The sequence below is a fragment of the Mytilinidion resinicola genome (assembly GCF_010093595.1).
Source record: "Mytilinidion resinicola strain CBS 304.34 unplaced genomic scaffold BDZ99scaffold_11, whole genome shotgun sequence".
NCBI lineage: Eukaryota > Fungi > Ascomycota > Dothideomycetes > Mytilinidiales > Mytilinidiaceae > Mytilinidion > Mytilinidion resinicola.
Genome location: NW_022985447.1, coordinates 1 through 25,509, shown reverse-complemented (window position 1 = coordinate 25,509; position 25,509 = coordinate 1). Strand labels below are relative to the sequence as shown.

General features: G+C 49.8%; 11 protein-coding genes across 11 annotated transcripts; 7 read left to right on the top strand and 4 right to left on the bottom strand.

The window, feature by feature from the left end:
* The first annotated feature begins 363 nt into the window (after positions 1 to 363).
* BDZ99DRAFT_418026 (uncharacterized protein) lies at positions 364 to 2,483 on the top strand. The gene is made up of 3 exons (XM_033716843.1): positions 364 to 685; positions 772 to 1,038; positions 1,097 to 2,483. Exons 1-3 carry the CDS (start codon positions 426 to 428, stop codon positions 2,124 to 2,126), a joined length of 1,557 nt encoding a protein of 518 aa, XP_033575639.1. The 5' UTR covers positions 364 to 425; the 3' UTR covers positions 2,127 to 2,483.
* A 627-nt stretch (positions 2,484 to 3,110) lies between these two features.
* Positions 3,111 to 4,956, top strand: BDZ99DRAFT_488628 (MFS general substrate transporter; the record flags this gene model as incomplete). Its single annotated transcript, XM_033722918.1, has 9 exons — positions 3,111 to 3,169; positions 3,224 to 3,286; positions 3,344 to 3,726; positions 3,779 to 3,828; positions 3,881 to 4,084; positions 4,139 to 4,205; positions 4,260 to 4,343; positions 4,407 to 4,423; positions 4,480 to 4,956. The coding sequence occupies 9 exons, from the start codon at positions 3,111 to 3,113 to the stop codon at positions 4,954 to 4,956; spliced, it is 1,404 nt and encodes a 467-aa protein (XP_033575638.1).
* Positions 4,957 to 5,105: 149 nt separating this feature from the next.
* BDZ99DRAFT_463575 (uncharacterized protein) lies at positions 5,106 to 6,561 on the bottom strand. The gene has a single exon (XM_033720112.1). The coding sequence runs from the start codon at positions 6,392 to 6,394 to the stop codon at positions 5,441 to 5,443; it is 954 nt and encodes a 317-aa protein (XP_033575637.1). The 5' UTR covers positions 6,395 to 6,561; the 3' UTR covers positions 5,106 to 5,440.
* Positions 6,562 to 6,635: 74 nt separating this feature from the next.
* On the top strand, positions 6,636 to 7,349 carry BDZ99DRAFT_463574 (dabb-domain-containing protein). The gene is made up of 3 exons (XM_033720111.1): positions 6,636 to 6,884; positions 6,938 to 7,048; positions 7,109 to 7,349. Exons 1-3 carry the CDS (start codon positions 6,819 to 6,821, stop codon positions 7,262 to 7,264), a joined length of 333 nt encoding a protein of 110 aa, XP_033575636.1. The 5' UTR covers positions 6,636 to 6,818; the 3' UTR covers positions 7,265 to 7,349.
* Positions 7,179 to 8,397, bottom strand: BDZ99DRAFT_463572 (iron-sulfur cluster assembly accessory protein-like protein Isa1). The gene is made up of 3 exons (XM_033720110.1): positions 7,595 to 8,397; positions 7,322 to 7,544; positions 7,179 to 7,265 (listed from the first exon to the last, which is right to left on the bottom strand). Exons 1-2 carry the CDS (start codon positions 8,307 to 8,309, stop codon positions 7,504 to 7,506), a joined length of 756 nt encoding a protein of 251 aa, XP_033575635.1. The 5' UTR covers positions 8,310 to 8,397; the 3' UTR covers positions 7,179 to 7,265; positions 7,322 to 7,503.
* Positions 8,398 to 9,097: 700 nt separating this feature from the next.
* Positions 9,098 to 9,712, top strand: BDZ99DRAFT_37172 (uncharacterized protein). Its single transcript, XM_033714828.1, has one exon. It carries the CDS (start codon positions 9,346 to 9,348, stop codon positions 9,655 to 9,657), a length of 312 nt encoding a protein of 103 aa, XP_033575634.1. The 5' UTR covers positions 9,098 to 9,345; the 3' UTR covers positions 9,658 to 9,712.
* Positions 9,713 to 9,767: 55 nt separating this feature from the next.
* On the bottom strand, positions 9,768 to 11,240 carry BDZ99DRAFT_521168 (uncharacterized protein; the record flags this gene model as incomplete). The annotated part of the gene is made up of 5 exons (XM_033725603.1): positions 9,768 to 10,475; positions 10,545 to 10,769; positions 10,928 to 11,032; positions 11,084 to 11,146; positions 11,220 to 11,240. 5 exons carry the CDS (start codon positions 11,238 to 11,240, stop codon positions 9,768 to 9,770), a joined length of 1,122 nt encoding a protein of 373 aa, XP_033575633.1.
* Positions 11,241 to 14,355: 3,115 nt separating this feature from the next.
* Positions 14,356 to 15,187, top strand: BDZ99DRAFT_463570 (uncharacterized protein). The gene has a single exon (XM_033720109.1). The coding sequence runs from the start codon at positions 14,688 to 14,690 to the stop codon at positions 15,021 to 15,023; it is 336 nt and encodes a 111-aa protein (XP_033575632.1). The 5' UTR covers positions 14,356 to 14,687; the 3' UTR covers positions 15,024 to 15,187.
* Positions 15,188 to 16,074: 887 nt separating this feature from the next.
* On the top strand, positions 16,075 to 18,444 carry BDZ99DRAFT_488625 (GABA permease-like protein; the record flags this gene model as incomplete). Its single annotated transcript, XM_033722917.1, has 12 exons — positions 16,075 to 16,266; positions 16,318 to 16,370; positions 16,705 to 16,824; positions 16,875 to 16,951; positions 17,008 to 17,104; positions 17,153 to 17,175; positions 17,227 to 17,484; positions 17,539 to 17,599; positions 17,669 to 17,725; positions 17,757 to 17,784; positions 17,839 to 18,224; positions 18,264 to 18,444. The coding sequence occupies 12 exons, from the start codon at positions 16,075 to 16,077 to the stop codon at positions 18,442 to 18,444; spliced, it is 1,533 nt and encodes a 510-aa protein (XP_033575631.1).
* A 676-nt stretch (positions 18,445 to 19,120) lies between these two features.
* Positions 19,121 to 19,946, bottom strand: BDZ99DRAFT_499098 (uncharacterized protein; the record flags this gene model as incomplete). Its single annotated transcript, XM_033723622.1, has 2 exons — positions 19,650 to 19,946; positions 19,121 to 19,456 (listed from the first exon to the last, which is right to left on the bottom strand). The coding sequence occupies exons 1-2, from the start codon at positions 19,932 to 19,934 to the stop codon at positions 19,121 to 19,123; spliced, it is 621 nt and encodes a 206-aa protein (XP_033575630.1). The 5' UTR covers positions 19,935 to 19,946.
* Positions 19,947 to 20,263: 317 nt separating this feature from the next.
* On the top strand, positions 20,264 to 21,541 carry BDZ99DRAFT_37041 (NAD(P)-binding protein). Its single transcript, XM_033714809.1, has one exon. It carries the CDS (start codon positions 20,369 to 20,371, stop codon positions 21,419 to 21,421), a length of 1,053 nt encoding a protein of 350 aa, XP_033575629.1. The 5' UTR covers positions 20,264 to 20,368; the 3' UTR covers positions 21,422 to 21,541.
* The last annotated feature ends 3,968 nt before the right edge of the window (positions 21,542 to 25,509 follow it).

Genomic DNA, 25,509 nt, shown 5'->3' with positions numbered 1-25,509 from the left:
TTTCGTACTCCCTCCATCGCGTGTTCCTGAGTTCCGGTCGTTTTGTCCGGACTGGTGAATATTAGTCCCAATCTATTTCTATCTGTATTCACTCCCAGCCTAACGCATCCCCTCCGTGGAGATTTCATTGTTCCCTGATACTCGAGTTGTGCAGCGTAAGGATTCTCGCATGAAGTGAAGTAGTTACTTCTTGAGAGATCTCGACCTTCAAGTTGGTGGTCACTCGTCATCAACAGATCCCGGTTTCCGTTCAACATAGGGAACCTCGCACGTGACTGTCGTTCACCGCGCACCTTACGCCCGTCGCCTATAAAGTCTCCCTTCGCGCACCTTCGAACCCACTTCCACCTCCACCAGACCAACCTCTCAACCACTCATCCCACCCATAATCATCCTCCATCTAGATACTTAAGGAACACACTAGGATGGCTGCTTGCGTAGTATGCGGCGACGACGAAAAGGAGGATGCGCCACTCCGAAAGACCAGCTGCGGCGAGCACTGGATGTGCGATGTGTGTCTTGAACAAGTTTTCGACCTTGCGATTCGCGACGAGTCTAAGTACCACCCGCGGTGCTGTGACGCGCAATTCTCCGTTCTGTTGATCGACGATTTCGAGGACTACCTACCATTTGAGCTCGCGTTTGATTACAGGGTGAAGGAGCGGGAGTATAGCATTCAATCTCGGTGAGTGGTACACCAGTATAGTGCAGAACAAAACCTTCGCCCACGTCCTTCTCGTTCCTAGAGCCTTTGCTAATTAGTAGCGTTAGGTCACGCACTTATTGCGGCAACAAGACATGCGGCCATTTCATCCACCCAGATAGCTACAAGCAAGATCCGGCCGACTCGGCGCTTTGCGATGCGTGCAATGCACTCACGTGCATCAAGTGCATGACGCTAATCGATTATGAAGGACCTCATACGTGCGCGATTTCGGATGCCGAAGTCAAATTCCAGGAGGCGGTCAAAGAGCACAAGTACCAACGATGTACTTGCAAATATGTCATCGAGTTGTCAGAGGCCTGCAACCATATTACGTAAGTAGTATTTGCTCGCTATTCCGTACTTCATAGATCTAAACTAACCAGAGAACAGCTGCAAGTGTGGCCGCGAATTCTGCTACATCTGTGGCGAGGATTGGGAAGGTTATCATGGATGCCCCTCCTACGGTCATCCTCAATATGATGACGATGGATACAATCAGGACGGATTTCATAAAGACACCGGTCTGAATCGCAACGGCTTCACTCGTCAAGGGCAACAAGAACACGATCGCTTCGGAGACACCGGTTTCGACGATGAGGGCTTCGACCGAGAGGGATTTGACGAGGATGGTAGGGACCGCAACGGCTTCAATCGAGATGGCTGGGATGACGCTGGCTTTGACGTGAACGGATTTAATGCTGAGGGCCTCAATGCAGATGGACTTCCAAGAATGCCCGCTGATATGCTGGAAGAGCATAGGATGGCGATGGATGCTCGGAACATTGAGCTTGGTAACTTTGAGGCAGAACAAGAAGAAGAGGAGGGGACGGAGAGCTCCGTGAGCTCTGAGGAAGGTGATGGCGATGAAAATGAGGGACAAGAGCCAACTGGCGAGGCTGTCACAGAGAACGAAGAGAACGAGGGGGAAAGTGACGGGGAAGAGGACAATGGTGTCCCTACGGAAGAAGACCTCGGCGGCAATCCCACCGAGGCACGTAACTTGGCCGGCGAGCCTCAATCTCCAAGCCATAACGGCTCGAACGAAGGCGAGGACGACCGCATGCTTCAGGACTTTGGCGACGACGAGGACCCGCATCATGGCACGCCGTCGAGTGATGAGGGGTTCCTTAATCTGACAGCTAGGGAACAGCTCGCCCAAGCATTCGCGAATGCCAGTAGCGATGACTTGCCGCCGAGTCCGAAGATGATGGACATTGACCAAGGAGACAGCTTCGAAGAGAGCGCCGAGATCAAGGAGCTTGTGGTGATAGGTGAGGGACAAGATATTCACCAGGAGGGTGATGTTGATGGGACCTCGACTCATCAAGGAAACGTCGGACAAGGATCCACCGCATTGTACGGTAGCCAGAGCTTCTCTGGCACGACCAACGTAGGTAATACGGCTCAGGGCCCACAATAGGTAAAGACACTTGCACATCTAGGTGGTTTGCATTCTCACGGTTCGAGTTGATCCCCTTTGGTCAACCTTCTGAGCCGATCTTGCCAGTTTAGAGTTAGTGTTTATCATAGCCCTATATCCGTTTCTTTTTTATCAAATTCTCCATATAGAGATAGCTTTTGTAACGGGCGTATGGCCGGTCCACGATTACAATGGTAAATGAGCTGGTAAGCTCCTGGATTTACTAATTGGGATGCTCCTATTTCCTTGCTTTGTTATCAACTGCATGTTTATGGTGCAAACGATCTTCTTATAGTCCTTCTTGGAGCTACGATGGAAGTTAGAAACTTGTCATCACCTGAAATATGAATATTCTACGTTTATGGTATAATTTTTACAACAGAACTTCTGATCTCTACCGAATATCTCCTTGCCAAAATCCTCCGATCCCTTCCCCGGGTATACGGCACCCAACACAAGCCACCATATACCAAGAGTCCCCACACATTAGCGTCCGTCGTGCTTAAATCCCCTGCTTAGCCGCATCCGGGTAACCGGATTTTGATATCCGAATAAGGCCCATGCCCAACGACCCTCCCATCCCCGCAAAGCGCACAACATCTAATTTTCTGGGGAAGCAACGACAAGAGCTAACCAACCCCATGACGCCGACGCTAAGAGCCGCAGATCCGCGTTGTCAAAACATCTTAGTACTTACCGCTCCCCGCGGTTGGATCCTCTCTTACCGTTTTCAAGATTCCGTGGCTTTTTTTGTAACTTTGGTGTTACTTATGCTATCTACGCAGCTGTGTTCGCACTTCTTGTGTTTATATTCTCGTAATGTCAGATCACAAGCTTGCGCCCGAGTATGATTCAGAGAAGAGTGTGCCGCTGGGGCATATCGATAAAGACGGTGTAGCTGTGGGAGTGGGAGATGCGGACGACTACAAGACTGCGGCAGCGCAAGAGGCTGTAACGACCGGGGAAGAAGGTAGAGGGCTATATATGGACCTAGACAAGGGGCTAGTGGGATGGGACGACGAGAATGACCTGACGAATCCTTTGTATGAGGCTCGAATGCTTTACGTAAATATTCCAACCTAACCAAAAGATTGCAGAAATTGGAGTTGGGGCAGAAGATGGCGCCTAATGGGCCTCGTAGCCGTCATGTCGACACTGAGGTAAATACACTCGAGCTTACTATATCTAGAATCTTGCTAAAAGTCATACTCCTCCAGCCCAATGTCCTCCTCCATCTGCGCCCCCGGCACCTCTCTCACTCTCAAAGAATTCAATGTAACCTCTAACACCATCGGATCCCTCATGATTTCCATCTTCGTACTCGGCTACGCCATCGGCCCCCTCTTCCTCGCTCCCCTGTCTGAGATGTACGGCCGTGTCATCGTCGTGAATATCTCCAGTACCTTCTTTACCGCCTTCATGCTCGGCTGCAGCTTTGCACCTAACATGCCGAGTTTGATTATCATGAGATTGCTAGCGGGAATTGGTGGGTCGGCAGTCATGACGATTGTGCCGGCGGTTGTGGGGGATTGCTTTCCGTACCATAAGAGAGCGATGGCGAGTGCGATTGTGATTGGGACGCCGACTTTGGCGCCGATTGGTGAGTTAGGCTCGAGATGAGAGTTTGGCAATTTGAAGCTAATGGATTACAGTTGGACCTATTGCAGGAGGGTTTATCTCGGAGCAATTGGGCTGGCGATGGGTATGCGAGCACTCTCTATGGCCAACCGGTATCTTTGCTGATTTGATTGAAGGCATACTGGATCTTGGTCATGGCCAGTGGTCCGTTCAATCTGCTCATGGTTTTCTTCATGGACGAGTCCAATCACGCGACGATCTTGCAACGGAAGACGGACCGGCTAAGAAAAGAGCTTGGAAGAGATGACCTGCATTCGCAACTCGAGATCAGGATGACCAGTCGGGAATTGCTGGCGAAGAGTATAGTTCGACCGATGAAGGTGATCAATTTCCTGTAACCTTTCAGGAGATGCAAGCTAAAATGTGATCCTCAGTTCCTCACCAGATCCCCAATCGTCTTTCTCATCAGCTTTTACGTTGCAGTCTGTTACGGGACTCTATGTGAGTACCCATTCCCCTTCGAAACAGGGAGACCTTAAACTGAGTATCTTGTAGATCTACTCTTCACCACCATTCCCATAGTCTTCGAAGAAAAATACGGCTGGTCCATCCAAATGACCGGGCTAGCCTACTTAGGACGTAAGCATCCCTTCAAATCTTGATTCTGTATAACTTATCTTTCATCCGCTAACACTCTTACAGTCGGCGTCGGCATGTTTGTAAGACCTCCCCCTTTCCCCAATTCCTTTTCCTCCCCACTAACAAACCCCCTCAGATCAATATCGCCACAATAATGCGCACAAACGACCGCACCGTCCTCCGCCTCCGCGCCGCCAACAACGGCATCTTCGAGCCCGAAATGCGCCTCTCCTCCGTAACTTACTACGCCATCTTCATGCCCATCGGGCTCTTCATCTACGGTTGGTGCGCCGAATACCGAACGCACTGGATACTACCCTGTCTCGCCTTCATCCCCTTCGGTTTCGGACTGCTCGGTATCTTCCTACCGTGTCAGACGTACATGGTTGATGCGTTCTTGACCACGTCGGCGAGCGCGGTGGCGGCGCTGGTGTGCTTTCGGAGTGCCTTTGGGGCTTTTTTGCCGCTGGCGGGGCCGCCGCTGTATGATAAGTTGGGGCTGGGGTGGGGGAATAGTGTGCTGGGGTTTTTGACGCTGGTGATGACGCCGATTCCGTGGGTGTTTTTTAGGTATGGGGGGAGAGTGAGGAGGAGGTGGCCTGTGGAGCTTTGAGGGAGGGGATGAGATGGGATGGGGAAGATAGAAATGGACGATGATAGAAATGGACAAAGGAAAATATAGAAACATAGATATACATAGGTGAAACTGGGTTTGGGTGCTTGTGAGCAGCCTGTGATACGTTTTCAGGTGCGGAATGAATCGTTTCTATGGCTAGGTAATCTCACGACATGTCCACACAGACTGTCCACCTCGCCTGGAAAAATGTGAACAAAAGTATCGATTCGAACCGCGTAGACCTAAGATTGGTAGACGCCGCGTGGTTATGAGCCCACCGTGTGAGTCCACCGCGTACTTACATAGCGTATGCACCTTGTCGTTAGTAATGTTAACAAAAGTAACGAATCGAACCGCACCGACATCTGGTTTGATATAATACATGTCGTTGAGAGATGCTATGAGTGAAGATATTTCAATTTTCAGGTCCTGCATCGTCTCTACCCTCACCAAACTCCAACTCCATATTACACCACTCCCCCTATGAACTCCACCTCAAAAACCCAAACGCACAATTCAACACGACCCCCATCACAACCGCAACCTGCCGCCTCCTCGTCCACACCCCCTCCTCCCGCATCCCCCAAACCCCAGCCGCCAGCGGCCAAAAGAACCCCGTCAAATACCCAAACAGCATATCATCCAGTCCCCCATCGTCGACTCCAAACCCAGCTCCCCACCCCGTCTCTCCCTCCGTCGTCGCCGTCGCCGTCGCCGCAGTCGTGTCGCCCGCCGGCGCCTCATGCGCACTCGAGTCTAGCCACCTATCCTCCAGCGCGCGCAACGCCGCGCCCGAGGGCATGTTATCCGGGGTATGTGTGAACGAGATATTCGTAAGAAACTGGCTACGCAAGCTCGCGATCTCCGTAGACGTGAAACCGGCTGATAGTAGTCTATCAAAGCCTTGCGGTGCGGCCGTTGTGGCAGCGCTGTCCCTTCGTCCACCCGTCGCGCTGCTCGTACTGCCTGTCGCGCCATGTTTTGTAGTTTTAGACAGCTGTTTCGCGAGTGAGGTCTCAGATGTCAGGGCGGAAGAGGCTTCGGCGGCGAGGTCGGCGGGCGAGAGGGCGTCGCCGAGGGAGCAGTGGATGTAGAGTCGTGGTGAGTTGTCCGGGGGCTCGGGGAGGTCGCGGACGGGCTCTTTGCCCTTGCCTTTGCCTTGGCTGGAGTCATTGTAGACAGTAGAGCGGGGAGGAGGTGGTGGAGGGAGGCGGAGGGAGAGGGATAAGGGCGCGGTGTCTGCGAGGACCTTGCCGGTGTAGATGAGGCGGAGGCGGCTGGAGGCGTGAGCGGGTGGGAGATGGGTGCGGATGAGGCGCTTGAGGGAGAGGGTTGTGAGAGTTCGTGGCGAGGAGATGCTGAGCGGGAGGTCGGGTATAGAGGCCGTGAAGCGGATTATCAGGTAGAGGATTTGGTCGGGGAGGGGGGTGGTCATGGTTGCGGAGGTGCTGTGGTTCGAGGATCGGAGGTTTGGTGATAGCCCCGGAGATACTATGGCGTGGGGAGGATTATAGATGATGGATAAGCACTATTACTATGCATTGCAAGCTTCGCGTGTTGTGACCAAGCCCACTGGCCATTATTATACAGAGGATGAACGATGTCGAGAGGAATGGCCCCTGCGGAACATTCACCTTACTTGCATGTGGTCTGGGGAAAGCTCGGTCCTTCCTGCGATTAGATCCTCGATATATAAGCACCCTAACTGCTAGCTAGACATACTAGACATATGAACCGTCATAGCAGCTCATCAGGCCATATCAATTGTTAACCTCATACTACTCTTGATCGTCTCCTCTAAATCAGTTGCAAAGTTCTCCTCACCATCTCACTTATCAAGGCGAATCTCATCGGACAACATGGGCATCGTTCATATCGTGCTCTTCGAATTCAAGCCGACCACAAGTCATGCAGAGATTGAACATGTATGCAGCAGTGTCTGATTTGAACTCGAGTCTCATATCTAAATGTATTACAGACTTGCGAACAATTTCTAGCACTTGGAGAGAAATGTATCCACCCAACCACCAAGAAACCATACGTGAAGTCGGTCAAAGGCGGTAGGGACAACAGTCCTGAAGGACACCAAGTAGTTGCAACCCCTTTCATTCTGATTTCTTGAGGACATATGCTAATGGTATCTTTCTAGGGCGGATTCAGCCACGGTTTCGTTGTGGAGTTTGAAAGTGAGGAAGACCGGAAGTACTATTTAGAGAGTGACCCAAGCCACCTGCAATTCACGAAGGACGTTGGCCCAATCATTCAAAATGTCCGAGTTGTAGATTTCGAACCAGGAAAGTTTTAGTCTGTGGAAATACATTAGCACCCAGTAGTTTTCAGAGGAATCATGGGTATCATTTGCAATCTAATAATAGTAATCATCTCCGCCTGCTTCTGCTTAGTATTAATACAATGAATTGAACATGGCTCAGTTGGCCAATAATGATAGAACAGGGTTCATCCCGATGCTAATGCGTAAACGCCGTGCCATGCAATGCCATATGTGCATAAGATTTGCACAAAGACTGGGTCGTGGCAGCTAATCTATCCGACACTGAATGATTCCCCGCAACCGCACTGTTCAGCTATTCAATTGTTAGCATCGCTCTTAGTAGTTCACTGGTCTTCTGCTTACTGATATTCGGGTTCTTGAAAACAAAACGAGCACTGAGCTTGTCCTCAACCCAGTCCATCTCACTCCCAATGATATTGATCAGAGCCTTATTATCAATCAAGACCTTCACTCCATCCTGCTCCACCTGTTCATCAAGCTTCGAGGGCTTGTCAACGTATTCTAGGTGGTACGCCAGTCCGGAGCAGCCTTTCGCCTTCGTCCCTATCCGGATAAGTTTCGGCTCTGGCTGATCCAAAAGCCCTTTGAGATGTGACACAGCCGTCTTTGAGATCTTTATTGTTGCTTTCCGCGCCGCAAAGTTATACCGCCGTGGTTTCGCTCCGGCTGGCTTGAGTGTTTGCGCTGGCTGGCTCTTCTGCGCCTCACCCTCTGGAAGGCTAAAATTTGATGTCCGCTCTACATTTGCGATCCCCGCACTTGATCGCTGCTCTGTGGGTTGTGGTGTCCAGGCGTGGCTAACCTCGGATGCGCGCCCAGCGATGGAGGTATCCGGAACTCCCAAATTGCGGGGTGGCAACGACTCTGGTTGTAATGAGGATGGGTGGTAGGCACTTGCTGTTTGCAGTCGTCTTTTCGATGATTGCCGGAAGGGTCTAAAAGAGGAAAATGTGCGGAGGCATCGAGGACATTGTCGTGGAGCGGAAGTCTGAGCGGCGAAATGTAGGAATGAGGTAGCAGCGGAGCTTATCGGCCGTGCGGTTCGAGGGAGAAACATGTTGACAAGTGCGTACAGACTGACAAGACTGACGCAGGTCAACGAGGGGTGTAGGCTGTTCAGGCGTAGATATTGGGGTATGAGAGATGTTCGATGGCGATGGTGTTGAGCCGCTTTCAAAGCCGAACGTCATACTAATCAAGTGCTTCCGATTGGTCACAATCTTCACGTGATATTGGTCTTGGCATGCGGCTCTTCCCGAGGTCGGACCTCCGCATCTCCTTCCCATCGTTCTACGTATCATCAACTACATCCTGGAATCTCATCGAGTGATAAGCTTTCAAGTGATGAACCTGCATTGTGTAGGTAGAATTAGGGGATATTCTATTAACGGCCAAGGAGTTCTCAGCGTACTCACCGTCGTTCAAGACTATCGTCCATTTTCAAGTGTCACTCTATATTATTTTCCCCAAATCTTAACAGAACCCAGAGTAATAGAAAAAGAGACTCGTTCGCTCATACAGCTAAATAAGGATGATGCTTAAACTGTAGTAATGATCTAGAGACGACGTCTTAATATAGTCTCTTGCCAAAGGAAAAAGCGACTTTGAGATCGGCCTTGCAAACGCTAAGCTATCGATATGATTAGTGCAAGGTTGCTTCTATTATGGCATATGAGGCTGAGTATGCCTGGTGTCCGTGATACCGGTGAGGATGAGGAGGCTTGGTAACAAGGGCAAGCGACAAACCCACCTCAAGCCGGGAATACCGCCGATATTCTTAAAGGCATTAACCTTATTCGAACCTAATCTCTTTCGATCGCTCTCTCTCCTTTCTAAGTCAGTGAAGCTGGTCCGCCAAGAGTCAAGAGTCTTCTATAAAACCAGTCATTTAGCTACCGGTCCATCCCGTCCTTGCTAAGGTATAAAACACTTCAAACCCCTCTCCACAATTCTTTCATATTCATTCCCACACCCACTCTACCAATCTCAACCTCAATTCCCCCGCAATAGCCTTTCATAACCCCTCTTCCAATCACCCCATCTTCCATCTCACGCGCTACAAGCCTCACGCGTCATTCGGCCCTGCTCTCATAATGGGCTGTATGGATCTCTGGTTGAGATGTCTCGGACATCATGAAAGCCCAGGCGAGAAAAACGCTCGTCTACGACGCGAGGCCCGAGAGCACTGGGCCGCAACCGACGGCGGCGGGACGACGGGAGGAACGGGAGGGACCGGACCCGCTGGAGGGGCTGGAGTGTACCTAGGGGACGACTGTGATGCACATCATGGGCATCATCATCACCATGGAGGCGGCGATAGTGGGGGCTATTCAGGCGGAGGAGATGGAGGAGGTGGGGGAGATAGTGGAGGTGGTGGGGATAGTGGTGGGGGTGGAGGGGGGTGATTGGGGCGGGGATGAGTTTATGTATAGATATCTTTAAAACTCAATACTTTACCCCAACGCCTCCCAATCCTAAATCATTTACACATAATCTCACATCCCATCCCCTATCCTTATTGCCCCCCTGACTCCCTGAAACTCGCAGCATCATGATCAACACTCCACTGGATCTTCTTCGTAATAATCATTCGCCTGCTATCATTGCTCTGTAAGCTCGCCCGTTCCTCGTCTCCCTCTAGCGTACCCGATGCCACATGCCGGATATCCACCTCCTGCGTGACACGTTCTGGGCGGAGTTTGAGGGGGGGACCGCTCCCCGTCGCCCCTAGCGCAGACACGGGCGAGTCGGAGCAGCTGCCCAGCCGCGCGCCGCCATCCGCATTTTTAGAGGAGAGAGAGGCCATTGCAAATGACGCGTGGGAGCGGGAGTGGGCGTGCGAGTTCGAGGCCGAGCTTGCGAACTGGCCGACGCCGCCGGGGCCTATTTGGTAGTGGGTGCTGAAGCTCTTCGCGAAGGGGCGCAGGAAGGGCCCGAGGCCGGAGATTGTGCTGGCCATGATCGCGTAGCCGAGATGCCATTGGGTGGTTACGCAGGCATAGGAGGCGACAAGGGAGGGGTTGGGGGAGTGGAAGGTGGCGTGGATGTAGTTTAGGCGAACGGCGGCGGCAGCGATCACGGGCAGACGCGCGCTGAAGGCCGTGATGACAGTGAGTTTGGACGTGGTGGGCATGTTTAGTCTGGCGACGAGGAAGACGGAGATGGAGAAGATGGCGAGTTCGGTGGTTATGTCTATGGCGCCGATGACTTGCCAGCGGATGAACTTTAGGGACGAGTGAGCAAATTGACGTCTGGGAGTAATGGGAGTGCCGGAAGGATGGACGGATCTTACCATGTTTCCGCACTGAGAAGCGCCATCGGTCCAGATATTGAGGGGATTGCAATGCACGGATATCAAGATCACGGAGAGGATGAACCAGAATGTCGAAACACCCAAGGTCGCCCACGAGGCCCAGGCATGGCTGCGGTTTGGCGAGAGGCGTAGGTATAGGAACAAAATTGCGCCTTTTGAGAGAAGAAGCATAAAAACATAGAAAATCTGGGACACGAAGTCGGCCTGGTGGAAGTTAGATACGAGAATGTGTGATATATTGTGACGAACTTGGAAGGGTGAGGTTGAGATAGTGTTGGGGAAGAAGCAAACAAGAGGCCGCATCGTGGTTCGCGAGTTGACTCGCGTGGGGATCAAGATCGATCGTCTGATCCACGACATACCTTGCCGATCGCCCTCAGGTTCGATGCAGAGAGGGACACCAACGAGTTGCCGTAGCCATGGTCTACTTGATGGAACACTACGCCTGACTGTACCGTGTCGAAAACCTGTATGCATCAATAACGTGATTATTTTTCTATGGGCCAGAATTTGCTCACTGTTGCAGCGACCTCTCCCTCTACAATACACTCACCATGGCCCTCCAGCCGCCACGGCAGACGCTACAAGCGCATGCATCAGCGCAGGGCTACGGCCTAGCAAAATACCGTAGTAAACCAGACAGAGTGGACATACGAGCATACCTCCAGGACGCATGCCGACAGCTCCGCCGCCAGCACCGCCTATTTCTGTAGTCCCTCGTCCAGCTCCTGTCGCTCGGAATGCCTATCAGTCGACAGCTACACCGGTTGATCTTTCTCGTACTGATCCAGCCCTTCTTAGGCCTACAGCTGCACCTACGGCAGCACCTACGGCAGCACCTACGGCAGCACCTACGGCAGCACCTACGGCAGTACCTACGGCAGCACCTATAGCAGCGCATACAGCAGCGCATACAGCAGCACCTACGGCTACACCTACGGCTACACCTACGGCTGCACCTACGGCTGCACCTGCAGCTAAGAAGCGCGGCCAGCCGCCTGGTGCAAAGGATAAGGTACCACGGAAAAAAGCACGAGCTCAGAGGCGCTCAGCCTATGCCTCAGCCTCAGCCTCAGCCTCATCCTCAAGCAGTGAGGCTTAGCCGAGAGGAGCTTCTACGTCAGCTTGCGGCGTATGATAAGGAAATTGAGGGATATATTGACCAGGGTGAAGAGTAGGTGCAGGCGGCAATGCTAGAAGGCCAGGCTCGATGCAGAGGAGCCGTAATAAGGTAAGGTTTTAACAGGTTTGGCATGCTGTTAGGCACGTAGGCACTTCTAGAATAGAATTCTATTCTATACTTATACTTAGAGCTTGTATATAAGCTCGTACATAAGCTTATATATAAGCTTATGCGTGAGGCTATATAAAATAGGTATAGCTATACAGCCTCTCCATTTTATATAGCATCACATACGGCCTCGCGTATAGCATCACGTGTAGAGAGACGTAAAGGTGAATGCCCGGAGGAAGCTCCGGGCTCTCCGTGCCAATCAGAAAGTGGTAAAGCGCCAAGACGGGGGGTGGTGTGTACGTGGAGTGAAAAAGGGGTGTACGTCGAGTTAAAAGGGGGTGTATAGTTAGTGGCCCCCTAAAGATTCCTCTGAAAATACAACAGTTCTAACACTAACATAATATACCAGGTAAATCGGATTCTTATCTTTTGTATAATAGCTAATAGTTATTAAGGTGGACGCCCTAAGATAGACCTGGACAAGTACTAACTTAATTTAATCGGCCTCTTTGCTGAAGGCCTTACCTATAACCAGCTTATTATATACTGTGCAGAGTATTATAATATCTGAATCACGCAATGTTAAGGTTATTAAAACTGATAACAAATTATTACTTTCTACAACCAATCTTACGAGGCCTCTAGCACAGTTCCTAGAAGATAAAGGCATTATAATTAAAGCCTTACCACCGCATAATACCGCCCTAAATAGCACAGCAGAACAAGCCGGCTACAGGCTTATAGAGAAAGGCAGGGCAGCACGCCTGCATGCGAATCTGCCGGAATTAATATAGCCGGAAACATTGAAATTTGCAGTATACGCTAAGAACTGTACGCCTACAAAGCAGTTCGAATAGAAATCACTGTTCAAGGAACTACAACGCTGCCTAGGCCTATTAGCACGACCTAATATAGCGTATCTACGCGCATATAGCTGTAGGGCCTATCTGCTGATATATAACATTCCAAAGCTTAATAAAATGCAGCTATATGCGCACGTAGGGTACCTCGTTGGCTATAAAGCAACAAATATCTATTGCATCTGGATTCCTAGCGAACAGAAGGTCGTACAAATAACGGACGTCACTTTTAACAAAGAACTTTTCTATAAACCACGAACGCTAGATCTATCTGCTAGGCTACAACAACCTGCAGAGGAAATTCTTAAGTGCATTATTATACGGCCGCTGCGGCAAACGCTAGTTAGCAAGCTGGCAGAACTCGATGCTTAGGCAGATGATAAGGACAAAGACGACCCTCTCCTTGATCATATTACTGTACAACAACGCAGGCCTAGCACGCATAGCACGGCTAGCAGCACGGCTAGCACGCTGAGCATATATAGCACGCATAGCACGCATAGCACGCATAGAACGCCTAGTAGGCATGGCACGCCTAGCATAGTAGATGCGGCATCTACACGAGAGCCATCCTATATGGGCGATTCCGCACCAAAAGGGCCAACAGGGCATTCGCCTACCCCTGAGCCAGAGGACGATGCAACGCCATATACAGATGCTGCAACAAATGCAGAACCAGATATAGATGCAACACACGATGCAACACGCGATGCAGCGCCAGATGCTGCCCCAGATGCGGCCCCGGCGGCCCCGTATGCAGCAATAGCAGCCCCTGAGGCAGCCCCTGTTTCTCGTCCGAGACGGCAGCGAACACCCGTCACGTACAACATCAACAACCTCTTATCTTAATCGGTTAATCAACGGCCTAGACGACAAGGGGCAGGCCGTGGCAGCCACCACGATGTAGCTACGAATGCAATGCACGAATTGCTGCACAAACTACTGCACGAACCTGCTATGCATACGCACTACTATCAGGCCGCATTCGCAGCTACTAGCCAGCAACAACACCACAGCTACGGCCACTGCCTAGCTACGGCTATGGCCACGTTCTAGCTACGGCTATAGCCATGTTCTAGCATCTGCTACTGGCTAGCACTTGCTATCAAATTAACACTCAGGTTGAAATTGATGTGAACTCTGATTTCTATAGACGTCTAGCTAGTTGTATATATACTAGGGGAAGGAAGGGGGGCCACCCCCTGGGTGGCGCGCTAGTAAGTTCAGCTGAACACTGCACAGCTGAGTTTTCAGCTGGGCTCTCCACAGCTGAGATCTCAGCTGTGTTCTCTACAGCTGATGTTCGGAGTAGCTTTCTAGCATATGAGTTGTTGATCCTAGGTTGTAGTGCTGCAACCTGAGTTTAACTATTTCCTATCACTTCTCGTTCTCTTATACAGCTTATAGCTTTGCTACCGTTTCGCTACAATCTAGGGGGGTCTGGCAGCTTGTAACACGCCTCTATTCTCCCTTATTTCTCTCCCTTTCTCCTCTTTACGGAGTTGCACGATCTCCCTTACTATCCCTTGCTATTCCTTGCTATTAAGGGAGTCTTGTTACTCTATATAGTCCCTTATTACAATATTAATACAACTTATACTTTCCTTTACTAATCCTTTGCCCTTCCTACGCTAGCTGCCAGTTATAAGCCCAGCCTAAAGCTACAATCTATTATTGTATTCTCCTTCTCCTATATCTCCTAGCTAGGAAGTTATATGCCTTGCTACGTTGCCCCTATTAGCTGCTGCACGCGCTATCTGCTGTACACGCGCTATTTGCCGCACCTAAATCCATACAGGTATTATTAGTATATTAGTTACCGTTCCTTTAAACCTGGCTAATATAGATCTATTATAAGTCAAGCTGCTATCCACAACCAAGGTCATCCTAGCATCAGGACCTAACTGGAAATTGTGGATCAACCAGATCAAAACCCACGCGGAAAGCCTGCGCGTCTGGCAATACGTCGATCCCGATGCCACTACTCGTCTTCCCGTGAAGGCCGCGCCTATTAAGCCTACTATTCGGATGGCCACGGCTACGGCTAGCACGTACACGGCTAGCACGGCCACAGCAGATGCTAGCGCCACGGAGAACGAACCTGACATTACCGAGCTCAGCAATAAGCAATACAAGAAGTACAACAGGCTGGTTAAGAAGTATACTATGGAGGAAAAGGCCTACAAAAAGCATATTACAGCCCTGTTCTCCGTACAAACAAGAATCAGCGAATCTGTAGTAGTAGCCCTGCAGCACTACTATGTAGGCAAGCCCGTATTTAAGTGGCTAGCTATTCTCAAAGCAGCCATAGCACCATCAGACCAGAATAGCAAGCTACAATTTCTCGTGCTTTTGGCGGTCTAGTGCCTTCGTGAAGCCGTCTGCAATTATCGCGGCTGTAGGTATCCATTTGATTTCAATCTCTTGCCGTTGTACTTGCTGGCGCAGCCAGAGATGATGAATGTCAACGTGCTTAAGCTTGGTTTGTAGCTGCGGGCCAGCTCATTTGAGTTGTTGCACTTTTCACGTTATTAGACCACCGTATCTAGCCCTCCAGCCACGCTTCCGTTGCATGAAGTGGCGGTCCAATTCACCTTCTGAGGTAACCCGGAGAGCTATGTGGCAGGTGCAGATGCTCGGCTTACAGGCTTTTTTTTTTCTTACAGCAGTGCTAGGTAAGCGTACAGGATGCGCCGCTGAACAGGCAGTCATGGAATGAAATCTCGGTTGGATTGAAGGCCTGCCACTTTATAGTCAGGGAACTTCACCAGCACTGGCCTGGAAGGGATCGCGTTGAAAACGCCTCTTAGTCAAAAAGAAACCGCTTCAGCACCCCCCCCCAGCTTCGGGCCACGGCGCCATGCACTCTTTTGCAGGCCAAGTTGTTCTACACATGCCGAAGCCGAGCACGACGTTAATCAACATGCACGATAAAGTTTGCTAGCGCCGGAGCACCAGCGGCTAGAGTGTCAGAATCGCGGCGGGCGCAATGGCAGCAGAGGGTCGTCTTCGAACGGCACTGGACCGACCCAATTGCAGCATCAACCCACAATTCTTCGCCTCTGCTCGCCGCCGGCGGGTCGTTCCAGTGGCTTTCCATGCAGGGGAAGCTGCTAAGACGATTGGCTGGACCCCCCGTCCAAAGCTCGAGGTCCGTCGTTACGCAATTGTTACTTAGTAGGCCACGTGCGACAGGCTCGTACCACGAGCGACCGATGGATACCATGAATTGCCTCCCGCGAGGAGCCCGGCAGCCATAGCAGTGGGTGCATAGCCCTTGTCAGGACCAGCGCGGACCCTTCCCGCCAGTTCATTCTTCAGACCCGTCCTTTCATTTCTCGCTTTTATCTCCATCGATTTCCATATACCTTCTCACGCTGGTCTCCTACGGCTCGTGTTTGTCTACTTGCCTGTCATGGCTACATCTTCGTTTTCAGATGCTGGCTCTCATGAGCTCCAGAAACCCTATCACGAGACTACTGTCTCCGCTCTTCCCAATCAGCATGTTGGCGAAGAAGTGGACGATGACTACCATGACTTCAACAGAGGCTATACCCGTAATGACCAGGTTGATATGGGCCGTATGGGAAAGGCCCAGGAGCTGAGGGTGATTACCATCCGCGCTCTGATACATTCGACATTCGCTGATCTATGTTAGAGAAACTATCGTCCACTGTCTGCAATAGCCTTCACAGTGATTCTTCAAGGAACGTGGGAAGTCTTGGTGACATGAGTGCATCGTTCATCGCCCTGTTATTACTATATCTCGTCAAAGATATCCGCCTTACTTCCTTGCCACTGCTTGTGGTGCCTGAGGGTATTTCTGATTTCTGAATCATACGGAAGTCCTGCATTTTGAATACTAGGTAAACTCTTGAGGTCGCCCCCAACCACTGGCGGAGTGTACACAGGTTGGAGAGGTATGGTCAGTCGCCCTGGGTTTCTGGTAATGCTACGAGGCTCCCTAAACAATGGTAGAAAAGTGTGCGGATATCTATGAACGCGCACTGTAGCATTAGCTGAGCATACGCTGATGGGATATTAGTGCTACTACCCAAGGTCTCACTGATAGTGGGGTCGCCGGTTTAATTTGGTCCTTCATCTGGACCTTTGTTGGTTTCAGTTTCGTTATGGCTTCATTGGCCGAGATGGCTTCAATGGCTCCGTAGGTGCTTCAGAGACCCCGCCCATACGATCATTTGCTGAAGTATATAGAACCTCCGGTGGCCAGTATCACTGGGTGTCTGAATTCGCGCCTCCTCGATACCAGAAGATCATGAGCTATTTCATTGGTAAATTAACCTCTGCGTTCCACACCAACCCAAGGAAGCCCCCTAATGTTACTCAGGATGGATGTCAACTCTATCATGGCAGGCAGGAACTGCCTCTGGCCCATTCCTAGTTGGAAATCTGATTCAGTCTTGTGCCATTGTCATGTATCTGAGGTAAGTTTATTCGGAAACTTATAACACCTATGATACTAACGCACATAGTTACTCACCCACAAATTATCAAGGTGGCTGTCCCTAGCCCCACTCCTCGCGAAATCCCGTTAACCCAAGTACAGGCACTTTGATGGTCATTGCTGTCACTGTAATTGTGTGGGCACTGAACGTTTATGGCACCAAAACTATGCCTCTTGTTCAAAATATTATGCTAGTAGTCTATGTCTGTGGATTTTTGGCCATCATTATCGTATTATGGGTACTTGCACCGCGCAACAGCGCCAAAACAACTTTTACTCAGTTCACCAATGAGGGCGGCTGGTCAACCATGGGTTTGAGCCTGATGGTTGGACAGATCAGTGCCATTTACGCCTGCATTTGTATATGTCTTTTCCAGCACAATCCCCATGTGCTTACTACTAACCATCACCCAGGCTCTAACGCTGCAGCTTATATGTCCGAAGAGATAAAATACGCCGGGATGACCGTCCCCAGGTAAGCCTCAATCTTCCACCAGCCTTTGATTATGTGCAACTCAGCTCACTAACACTCAACTCTCCTTAGGGCTATAGTATCAGCTTATCTCCTCAACGGAGCTCTCGGTCTGGTCTTCCTCATCTCGTACATGTTCATGATGACACGCCGCTCTGAGCAACCCGACCTACTACCCCCATATCTGGGTAAGCCCCCCCCGGTGTACCTAGCCCCTAAACCCCTCTAATCCCTTATATTAGGTCTTCCGCCAAGCCGTCTCTTCCGGCAGCGTTGCAGCCCTCAACGTAATTCTAACTGTACTCATTTTCGCCGGCACCGTCTCCTTCAACCTGTCCACATCCCGCCAAACCTGGGCCTTCGCGCGCGACCACGGCCTCCCCTTCAGCGCCTGGATCGGCCACGTCTCGCCCATACTCCAAGTTCCCGCCAACGCCGTGACGGTCACATCCGCCATCACAATCGCCCTCTCGCTCATCAACATCAGCTCCGACGTCGCCTTCAACGCCATCATCTCCCTCAACGTCGTCTCGCTCATGATCACGCACATCTTCAGCATCGGCTGCGTGCTGTACCGCCGCAGCCGACATCCCGAGCTGCTGCCCAAGTGCCAGTGGAGCTTGGGGCGGTGAGGTGTGCCGGTGAACATTGGCGGGTTCCGGTACAGTTTGCATGCGTTCTTTTGGTGCTTTTGGCCAAATGCGACGCCGGTCACGGCGGTGGACTTTAATTGGGCGGTTGTGATGTTTGTGGGGTTGGCGGGGATTGCGGCGGTGGATTATGTGATTAGGGCGAGGCATGTGTATAAAGGGCCTGTGGTGTTGGTTGAGGGGTGGAAGGGGGAGTAGGATAGGAAAAGAGGAAAGGAAAGGAGGAGGCGATTTGATGTGTATTAGCATATAGCGGCATTGAGAGTACTGGTCGCAGTTCATACATTCGCTGCTAAACTACGATGCTTCAAGTGGCTTTTGAGAGTGACGGGTGGGTATAACTAAAGTCAGTTGAGAGTCACGTGATATATGCTCCTGACTCTCCTTCTGATGCAAGGATGCGCAGGACTAAAAGTTGAGACAGAAAGAGAAAAATCAAACACGAGAGCGCTCCCTAGCTAAAGATAATGAGTTGGCTATTTAGTCTTCTTTTGAGAGTCATGAGGTGGGCGGGATCCCTAAAAAAATAATGGACTGCCTCGGTAGAATAGGCAAACGAACAACGATGGCTAAGTGTTGTTTTGTTAGAGTAGAGATGTTCGAGGTAACTCCCCCTCAGGTTTAGGCCACCTTCTGCTGAATATCTATCACTCCTGGATCATTGACAAGAGGTTATAGACTTGTGGAGAAATCCAAGGATGGCGCTAGGTAACAAGATAAAAAATCCCTCGGAACTATAGACGAAATCGCATGTTGGACTAATTATCTTCTGCTTCCTTAAGAATGCCAGCTACTTCTGCATCGTTATAATGCTCTGCCCAGAAGTGTGGTGTTTTCCCTTTGCTATCCAATTTCAACGGATCGGCTCCTTGCTCTAACAAGTACTTGACGACGTCTTTGTTGCCAGATTCCGCGGCTCGGTGAAGTGCTGTCCCCGGCCAAATGGCTCACGCTCCGAATACACCGTCGGTTCCTTTTCATACTTGACTTCATTGATTGGTGCACCTCGCTGAATAACCCGACGAAGCACATGCAGAGCATCGGGTTTCTTCCTGATGACGGCCAATTGGAGTAGCTGGCCACGGCAAGCATCTCCTCCTCGAGAGAACACATAGTCTATAAGTTCCAGAGGAGCCTGGTATATGGCTAGAGACATGGGGGTGAAGTCCCACGCGCAACGGGCATTGGGATCGGCACCATGGTTGAGAAGCTACTCCACCATTTCTCTATCCGAGGTACATAGAGGTTTGCTTAGAAACCGTCAGCGGAATCAAAATCAGATTATAGATCAGAACGCTTAAAGCATACCTCAATATAGGGAGTTCATTCCGTAGCCGCGGTCGGTTTATATCCCATCCATACTGAAGGAACAGCTCCAAGACTTCCCAGGCTCGCCCACGCACAGCACCCTCAGCCACGATATGTGGGTCTGCAACATTCTCATCAAGCAGGAATCGCACCATTTCGATGTTCTGCTTCTGAATGGCTATGAAAAGCGAGTTGCACAACCGCTTTGGATGGGGCGTGTGTTGCTCAGGACACGGCCGAGAGTCATGTAGGAGCCGCTGAACTTGCTTTTTGACTTCCTCGAGATCTCCCTTACAAGCGGCCTGATAACATAGATCGACTTCTTCAGGCCTGAAAAAGGGGGCTCCGAGTTCCATCGACGGTGCTGCGGGTGTCTGCATGTTGGTAATGTAAGGTTGACATAGATTTCAAGTGAAATGATCATATATCGTGTGCTATTCTTTATTTATTAGAGCTACGTCCAACTCTATTGTAGAATACATGAACGTATGACGATAACTGTGAAGGTCAGAATGTAGTGTATGAAAGTCTAGATTCTGACTCCGCAATCTACTTTCTGACGCAAAGCCTGACTCGCGCGCCTCGACTATGTCAACTCCACCCATTTCTCTCCTATGACGCGACCTGTCCACCGCCCACCATCGTGCTAGGATGTCGAACCACCTCAATGAAAGAGGGAAGCGCTGTTTCTGGATTTGTAATCCCTTTCTTTCCCTCCCACCATAGAACGATATAAGGCCATTACTCTCCCATCTCCCGGAATAATTAACCACCACCCCCTCCAAAGCCTCAACACCACACCCCACCGCCCGCCATGCCTCAAGAAACCAAGCAATGGCTCCTCGCCTCCGAACCCGTCGCCGACACCATCCTCTCCGGCCCCGACGCCACCTTCAAGCTCGTCACGACCACTCTCCCAGACCTCAATGATAACCAGGTCCTTGTCCACACGACCTACCTCTCCAACGACCCCGCCCAACGCGGCTGGATCCAGCGCGGCCAAGACCCCGCCCGCAGCTACACGCCCCCCGTCGCCGTCAACACCCCGATGCGCTCCTACGGCGTCGCCGAGGTCGTCGAGTCCACCGCCTCCAATCTGCCCAAAGGCACACTGGTCATAGCGACGACGAACTGGTCCGAGTACGCCGTGCTCGACGCCGCGGAATGCCGTGTGCTGGAAGTCGGCGAGGGGATAAAACCCACCCACTTCCTCGGCGCGCTGGGCGGGACCGGGCTGACGGCGTACTACGGGCTGCTCGACATCGCGCGGGCAACAAAGGAGGACGCGGTGGTGGTGAGCGGGGCGGCCGGCGCGACGGGGAGCATGGTGGTGCAGATCGCGAAGCACATCGTGGGATGCAAGCGGGTGATTGGCATCGCGGGGACGGACGAGAAGTGTCGGTGGGTGGAGTCGCTCGGCGCGGATGTGTGTGTGAACTACAAGGCGGCCAGTTTCAAGGAGGATTTATGGGCGGCTACGGAGGGGTTTGTGGAGGTGTATTTTGATAATGTCGGGGGCGAGATTCTGGATTTGATGCTGAAGCGGTTGAAGAAGGAGGGGAGGGTCGCAGCGTGTGGGAGCATTGCGAATTATAATGCGGGGGATAAGGCGGCAGGGTTGAAGAATTGGTTTGAGATCACGAAGAATAGGCTAGAGATTAAGGGGTTCATTGTCACAGATGCAGTAGTGGCAGGAAAAAAGGGCGCGATGTTGAAGGCGTTAACTGACGCGGTTAAGGAGGGGAAGATTAAGTTGGGCGAGGAGATCGAGACAGTCGTGCCGACAAAGTTTGAGGATATCCCGAAGACATGGGTTTTGCTGTTTAGTGGCGGTAACCAGGGGAAGTTGGTCACGCAGCTTGTTTAGGCTGTTTGGTTCTTACTTCTTCTCCCGCCTACTTTCGTCTGCTCCTTTCACAGCACACTTCTTTACTGCATCAATCGAGTATTCATCATCAACGCCTCTATCAATCAACTATTTATCAGCACTTCTATCAGTTTTGCATCCATCAGCGTCCATGAAGACTTCCATGAGTTGAGCATCTATCAAGTCTTCCGATAAGATCAGAGTCCATTGGGGGCTGCCGGGGGGAATGTTGGGTCTCACCTTAATATTATCTACGCGACCATTCTGGAAAAAGGATGTTGACTGGAAGACGGCCATGATTGCAATTGGATGTGTTGCCTCAGCCGCACTCCTTCTCGACGGCTTGGCGTATGACAAGGCTGAAACCAATTCAGCTATGGTCCAGATGATAGCAGCAACTGGGGTTCCGCATTTCGTACAGCCTTCTCCCATGGTTCTCGCCGCGTCCAGAGCCGAAGCAGTCTACACTGCCTTAAAAGGCCTATTTCGAGGCCTGCGGGCATGCTAGGTTCCATTCTTAGGGCCCTTTATCACAAGTAAACTTACCTCTAATAGAAACCAGCTGTCACATTTTGCAACAAGCTACCGCCAGCTCCAGACTTATCGAAGCTGCGCTGCAGTATGTTGCGCCAAGTTGCTGCTGGCTGTGGACTGACTTGGCGCAGCTACTTTCGCGGGGAATGTGATGACTGTACACGCAGCATGGTTGACCAATCCTTGCCAAGATGCTTCAAAGCGCTGGGGAAAGGTTCTCGCGTTTGTTAGTCCTCTGTCCTAAAGTGCCCAGGTGTGGCTTGCATGTTGTGTGCTACATACCTCGCAAAAACAAACGCCCGAAAGTTATTAACGTACCCTGCGGGTGAGCTGCCCATGCGGGCGAGCTGCCCAGTCCGTGCACCACTAGAAATTCAATAATCTAACCTTAAATAACTCTACAACCACCTAATAAAAAGTTATACAAATTTAATGTATTATTCTTATATATATAAATACTTAGTATATAGAATATAGAGTCTATCCTTATAGTAGTTAGCTCCTAAGAACTCGGACCTGGAAAGCCAAACACTTAAAGACGACATCATCAGGGCCAACGCGATAATCAACCCAGGCCTAGTTATCGAGAAGATGACGTGGAAGAACAAGAAGGGCATTAAGACTGCGCGGGAGGACCCAGGCCGACACGCCAGCTCAATCATTGCCAGCGTGCGCACGGAAGCAATGGCAGACGAAGCTATCACAAAGGGATTTGCAATAAGTGGACAATTGCTGACAGCCTCAAGATACGAAGCAGGCTTTGTAGCCGCACAGTGCTTCAGATGCCAGGGCTACGGGCACGTTGCAAGACACTGCAAGAAGGACATCCGATGTGCAGTATGCGCAGGGGAACACGACACAAGACAATGCACGGCAACAGACACTAAGAAGTGCGCCAACTGCAAGAGAAACCACCCGGCATACAGTGCCGAATGCAGCGTAAGGAAAGGGGCCCAGCTACGGGCTACGTTAAAGAGGTGGGCGACGCCACACCGATACAACACCAACAAGGGGCCGAGCTTGTACACGCCCCAGGCCCCGCTGGGGGTGTGTACAACCTCAACCCAGTCCAGGAAGAGGAGAGCTGCTGACGACAACGCACGCGAAGGCAGCACAGAACTAGGGCCAGCGCCAACAGCACTAAAGAGAGTAGGACGACCGAAGATGTTTGAGCATCCTAATAAGGACCCAAGCCAGCCGAAGATTAACAGAATAATGCAGACTGCTTGTTCAACACAGCAATCTTCCTATCTAACGCCTTCTTAGATACTGCATACTTCTCGCTTTGCATTGCCATCCTTACAGCCTTTAACCTAGTTAACTTAATCGACAATATACGGAGATATAGATGGACTCTTACAACTTAAAACTATTACCTAAGTGCCGTCCTTATAGGAAGATAATATAAGCCAGTAACTACGCGCTAAAACAGGTGCAGTAAATGCCGCAGATACTATAGACATAGTTTAATATTAGAATAACCTAGTATACTTACTATTATATAGTATAATATTAATAAGAGCCGCAAGACCTAGAAAGAGTTCCTGGAAAAAGCAGAGAAAGCCTAGCCTTAACTGCTAGTGCTAGTAATATAAAAGCTATAGAAGAATATATAGTAATAAAAGTATATAATACTCTATATAAAGTCCTATTACCTTTTATATAGAGGAAGCCTATATATAAAAATATATATATATATTAATAAGAACCTTAATATTAACTAGTAGTTAGTAGATATAACGGGTCGTCTTTTTTATACCTTCTAAGTGTTATATACTAAGGCAGGGTATAGGTTAAGTCGTTGTTAGGGTGCAATAGTCTTTAAAAGGTAAGGTAAAATCAATCTTAGGTATAAAACGGGGTTGTTACTTCCAATAGGTAGTATTAAAGTCTTAAGTTAAATATAAAGTTCCTATCTATAAAAAGAAGCGTCCTTATATACGAAAGCTTTATCCTAAAAAACCTATATACTTGTTGTTGCTTATTCGATTCCTAACGAGCACGCTCACCGTCGCTCGTTCGATTCCTAGCGAGCACGCTCATCGTCGCTCGTTCGATTCCTAGCGAGCACCCACGTGACCTCTTATCCCGTGCTGTTCCTATTCTTAGATCGTTCCTATCCACCAGCAGTCCGTGGGGGAATCCAGGATCCCTATGCGTCCCACACGTGACCCTTATAGTCCCGTAACTTAGTCCTGTATAATTAGTCTTATCTACTTGCTTATCTCCGCGAGTGCCTCTGCGCTCGGGTGGTTCGTATTGCGGGTTGTAATAGTAGAGTACTACTTACTAGACCTTATTACCCTTTTTCTCTATACTAGTAGAAAGGACATCTAAATTTATAATATCTATAACCCGAAACTAAATAGAATTATAGCTGTACTACCCCTACTGCTAAATAATAATAACGTAGAGCACGTTTTTATAGGTAATATAAACCTATATTACCTATTATAGAAAGGAATATAAGTAATAAATATAGAGAAGTAAGTAGAAAAGCTTATCCGTATTATAATAGAAGCAGGAATAGACCTAGCTATAGAGAAAAGTATAGAAATATAGGTAAAAGGAATATTATAGTCTATAATTAACCTTATATTTATAATAAAATAGCTAATAAAATAAACTACTTTTTATATAGTATAAAAGAAATAGAACTATAATTTAGATTACCGCCCTATATTATTATTATTATTAAATTCTATTACGCTGGTGTAGCTCCTGTTAGGGTTTATACAGCTGTTCTATTTAGGCTAGTTTATAAGAAGAAACCGTTTGCTGCTATATAGCGTTCGGATAAAAACCCCGTCTTCTGCAGTATATAGCGCTAAGCGCTTTTTTTGTTATTATATAGCTATTAGGAATATATAGTAGATCTATTATATCTACCACGGAATAAGCTATTATAATGCGTTTTCCTAAATCTATCCGGGTTTTACAGTCGTCCTCCTAGGCGCGGGTTAAGTTAATTCCGGAGTAGTAAGCTGGTTTAGGATTAGCGTAAGGGCACGCGTGCTGTTATTTCGCACGCGTGCCCTTTATTAAGGCGTTGGTTCTTAAATTAAATAATATATATAGGGGTAGTACTATATAGGCTGCGATATATATAAAGGCTGCGGTATATAGGTAGATATAGCTATTAGGTAAGTGCGTAATATAGGCGGCGTAGTATATATTATATATATAGTATATATAGTAAAAGTATAGAAAAGAACTATAGAGCTATTAAACAGGCTGTTACAACCCGTAATACGAACAACCCGAGCGCAGAGGCACTCGCGGAGACAAGCAAGCAGATAAGACTGATAACACAGAACCAGGTCACAGGACCAAGAGGGTCACGTGTAGGACGCATAGGGATCCTGGATTCCCCCACGGACTGCTGGTGGATGGGAACGATCTAAGAATGGGACATCACGAGAACAGGGTCACGTGATGGCTCGCCAGGCTCGCAACGGGAAGTAAGCATAGAGCCATGCGAGCGCTCGTCGAGCTCGAGACGCTCGAGGACTATGAGCCCGTAGAGCCATATGAGCAAGAGGTTTTCTTAGGAC

Excerpts from the sequence above, each read along its gene's own strand:
- BDZ99DRAFT_418026 (XM_033716843.1), top strand. The coding sequence starts at position 426 with ATGGCTGCTTGCGTAGTATGCGGCGACGACGAAAAGGAGGATGCGCCA. Across the intron at positions 686-771 it reads GAGTATAGCATTCAATCTCG|GTCACGCACTTATTGCGGCA; the intron begins GTGAGTGGTACA and ends TAGTAGCGTTAG. Across the intron at positions 1,039-1,096 it reads GAGGCCTGCAACCATATTAC|CTGCAAGTGTGGCCGCGAAT; the intron begins GTAAGTAGTATT and ends ACCAGAGAACAG.
- BDZ99DRAFT_463575 (XM_033720112.1), bottom strand. The coding sequence starts at position 6,394 with ATGACCACCCCCCTCCCCGACCAAATCCTCTACCTGATAATCCGCTTC.
- BDZ99DRAFT_463574 (XM_033720111.1), top strand. The coding sequence starts at position 6,819 with ATGGGCATCGTTCATATCGTGCTCTTCGAATTCAAGCCGACCACAAGT. Across the intron at positions 6,885-6,937 it reads GTCATGCAGAGATTGAACAT|ACTTGCGAACAATTTCTAGC; the intron begins GTATGCAGCAGT and ends AATGTATTACAG. Across the intron at positions 7,049-7,108 it reads ACAGTCCTGAAGGACACCAA|GGCGGATTCAGCCACGGTTT; the intron begins GTAGTTGCAACC and ends GTATCTTTCTAG.
- BDZ99DRAFT_463572 (XM_033720110.1), bottom strand. The coding sequence starts at position 8,309 with ATGTTTCTCCCTCGAACCGCACGGCCGATAAGCTCCGCTGCTACCTCA. Across the intron at positions 7,545-7,594 it reads TTTCAAGAACCCGAATATCA|CTGAACAGTGCGGTTGCGGG; the intron begins GTAAGCAGAAGA and ends ACAATTGAATAG.
- BDZ99DRAFT_37172 (XM_033714828.1), top strand. The coding sequence starts at position 9,346 with ATGGGCTGTATGGATCTCTGGTTGAGATGTCTCGGACATCATGAAAGC.
- BDZ99DRAFT_463570 (XM_033720109.1), top strand. The coding sequence starts at position 14,688 with ATGGCCACGGCTACGGCTAGCACGTACACGGCTAGCACGGCCACAGCA.
- BDZ99DRAFT_37041 (XM_033714809.1), top strand. The coding sequence starts at position 20,369 with ATGCCTCAAGAAACCAAGCAATGGCTCCTCGCCTCCGAACCCGTCGCC.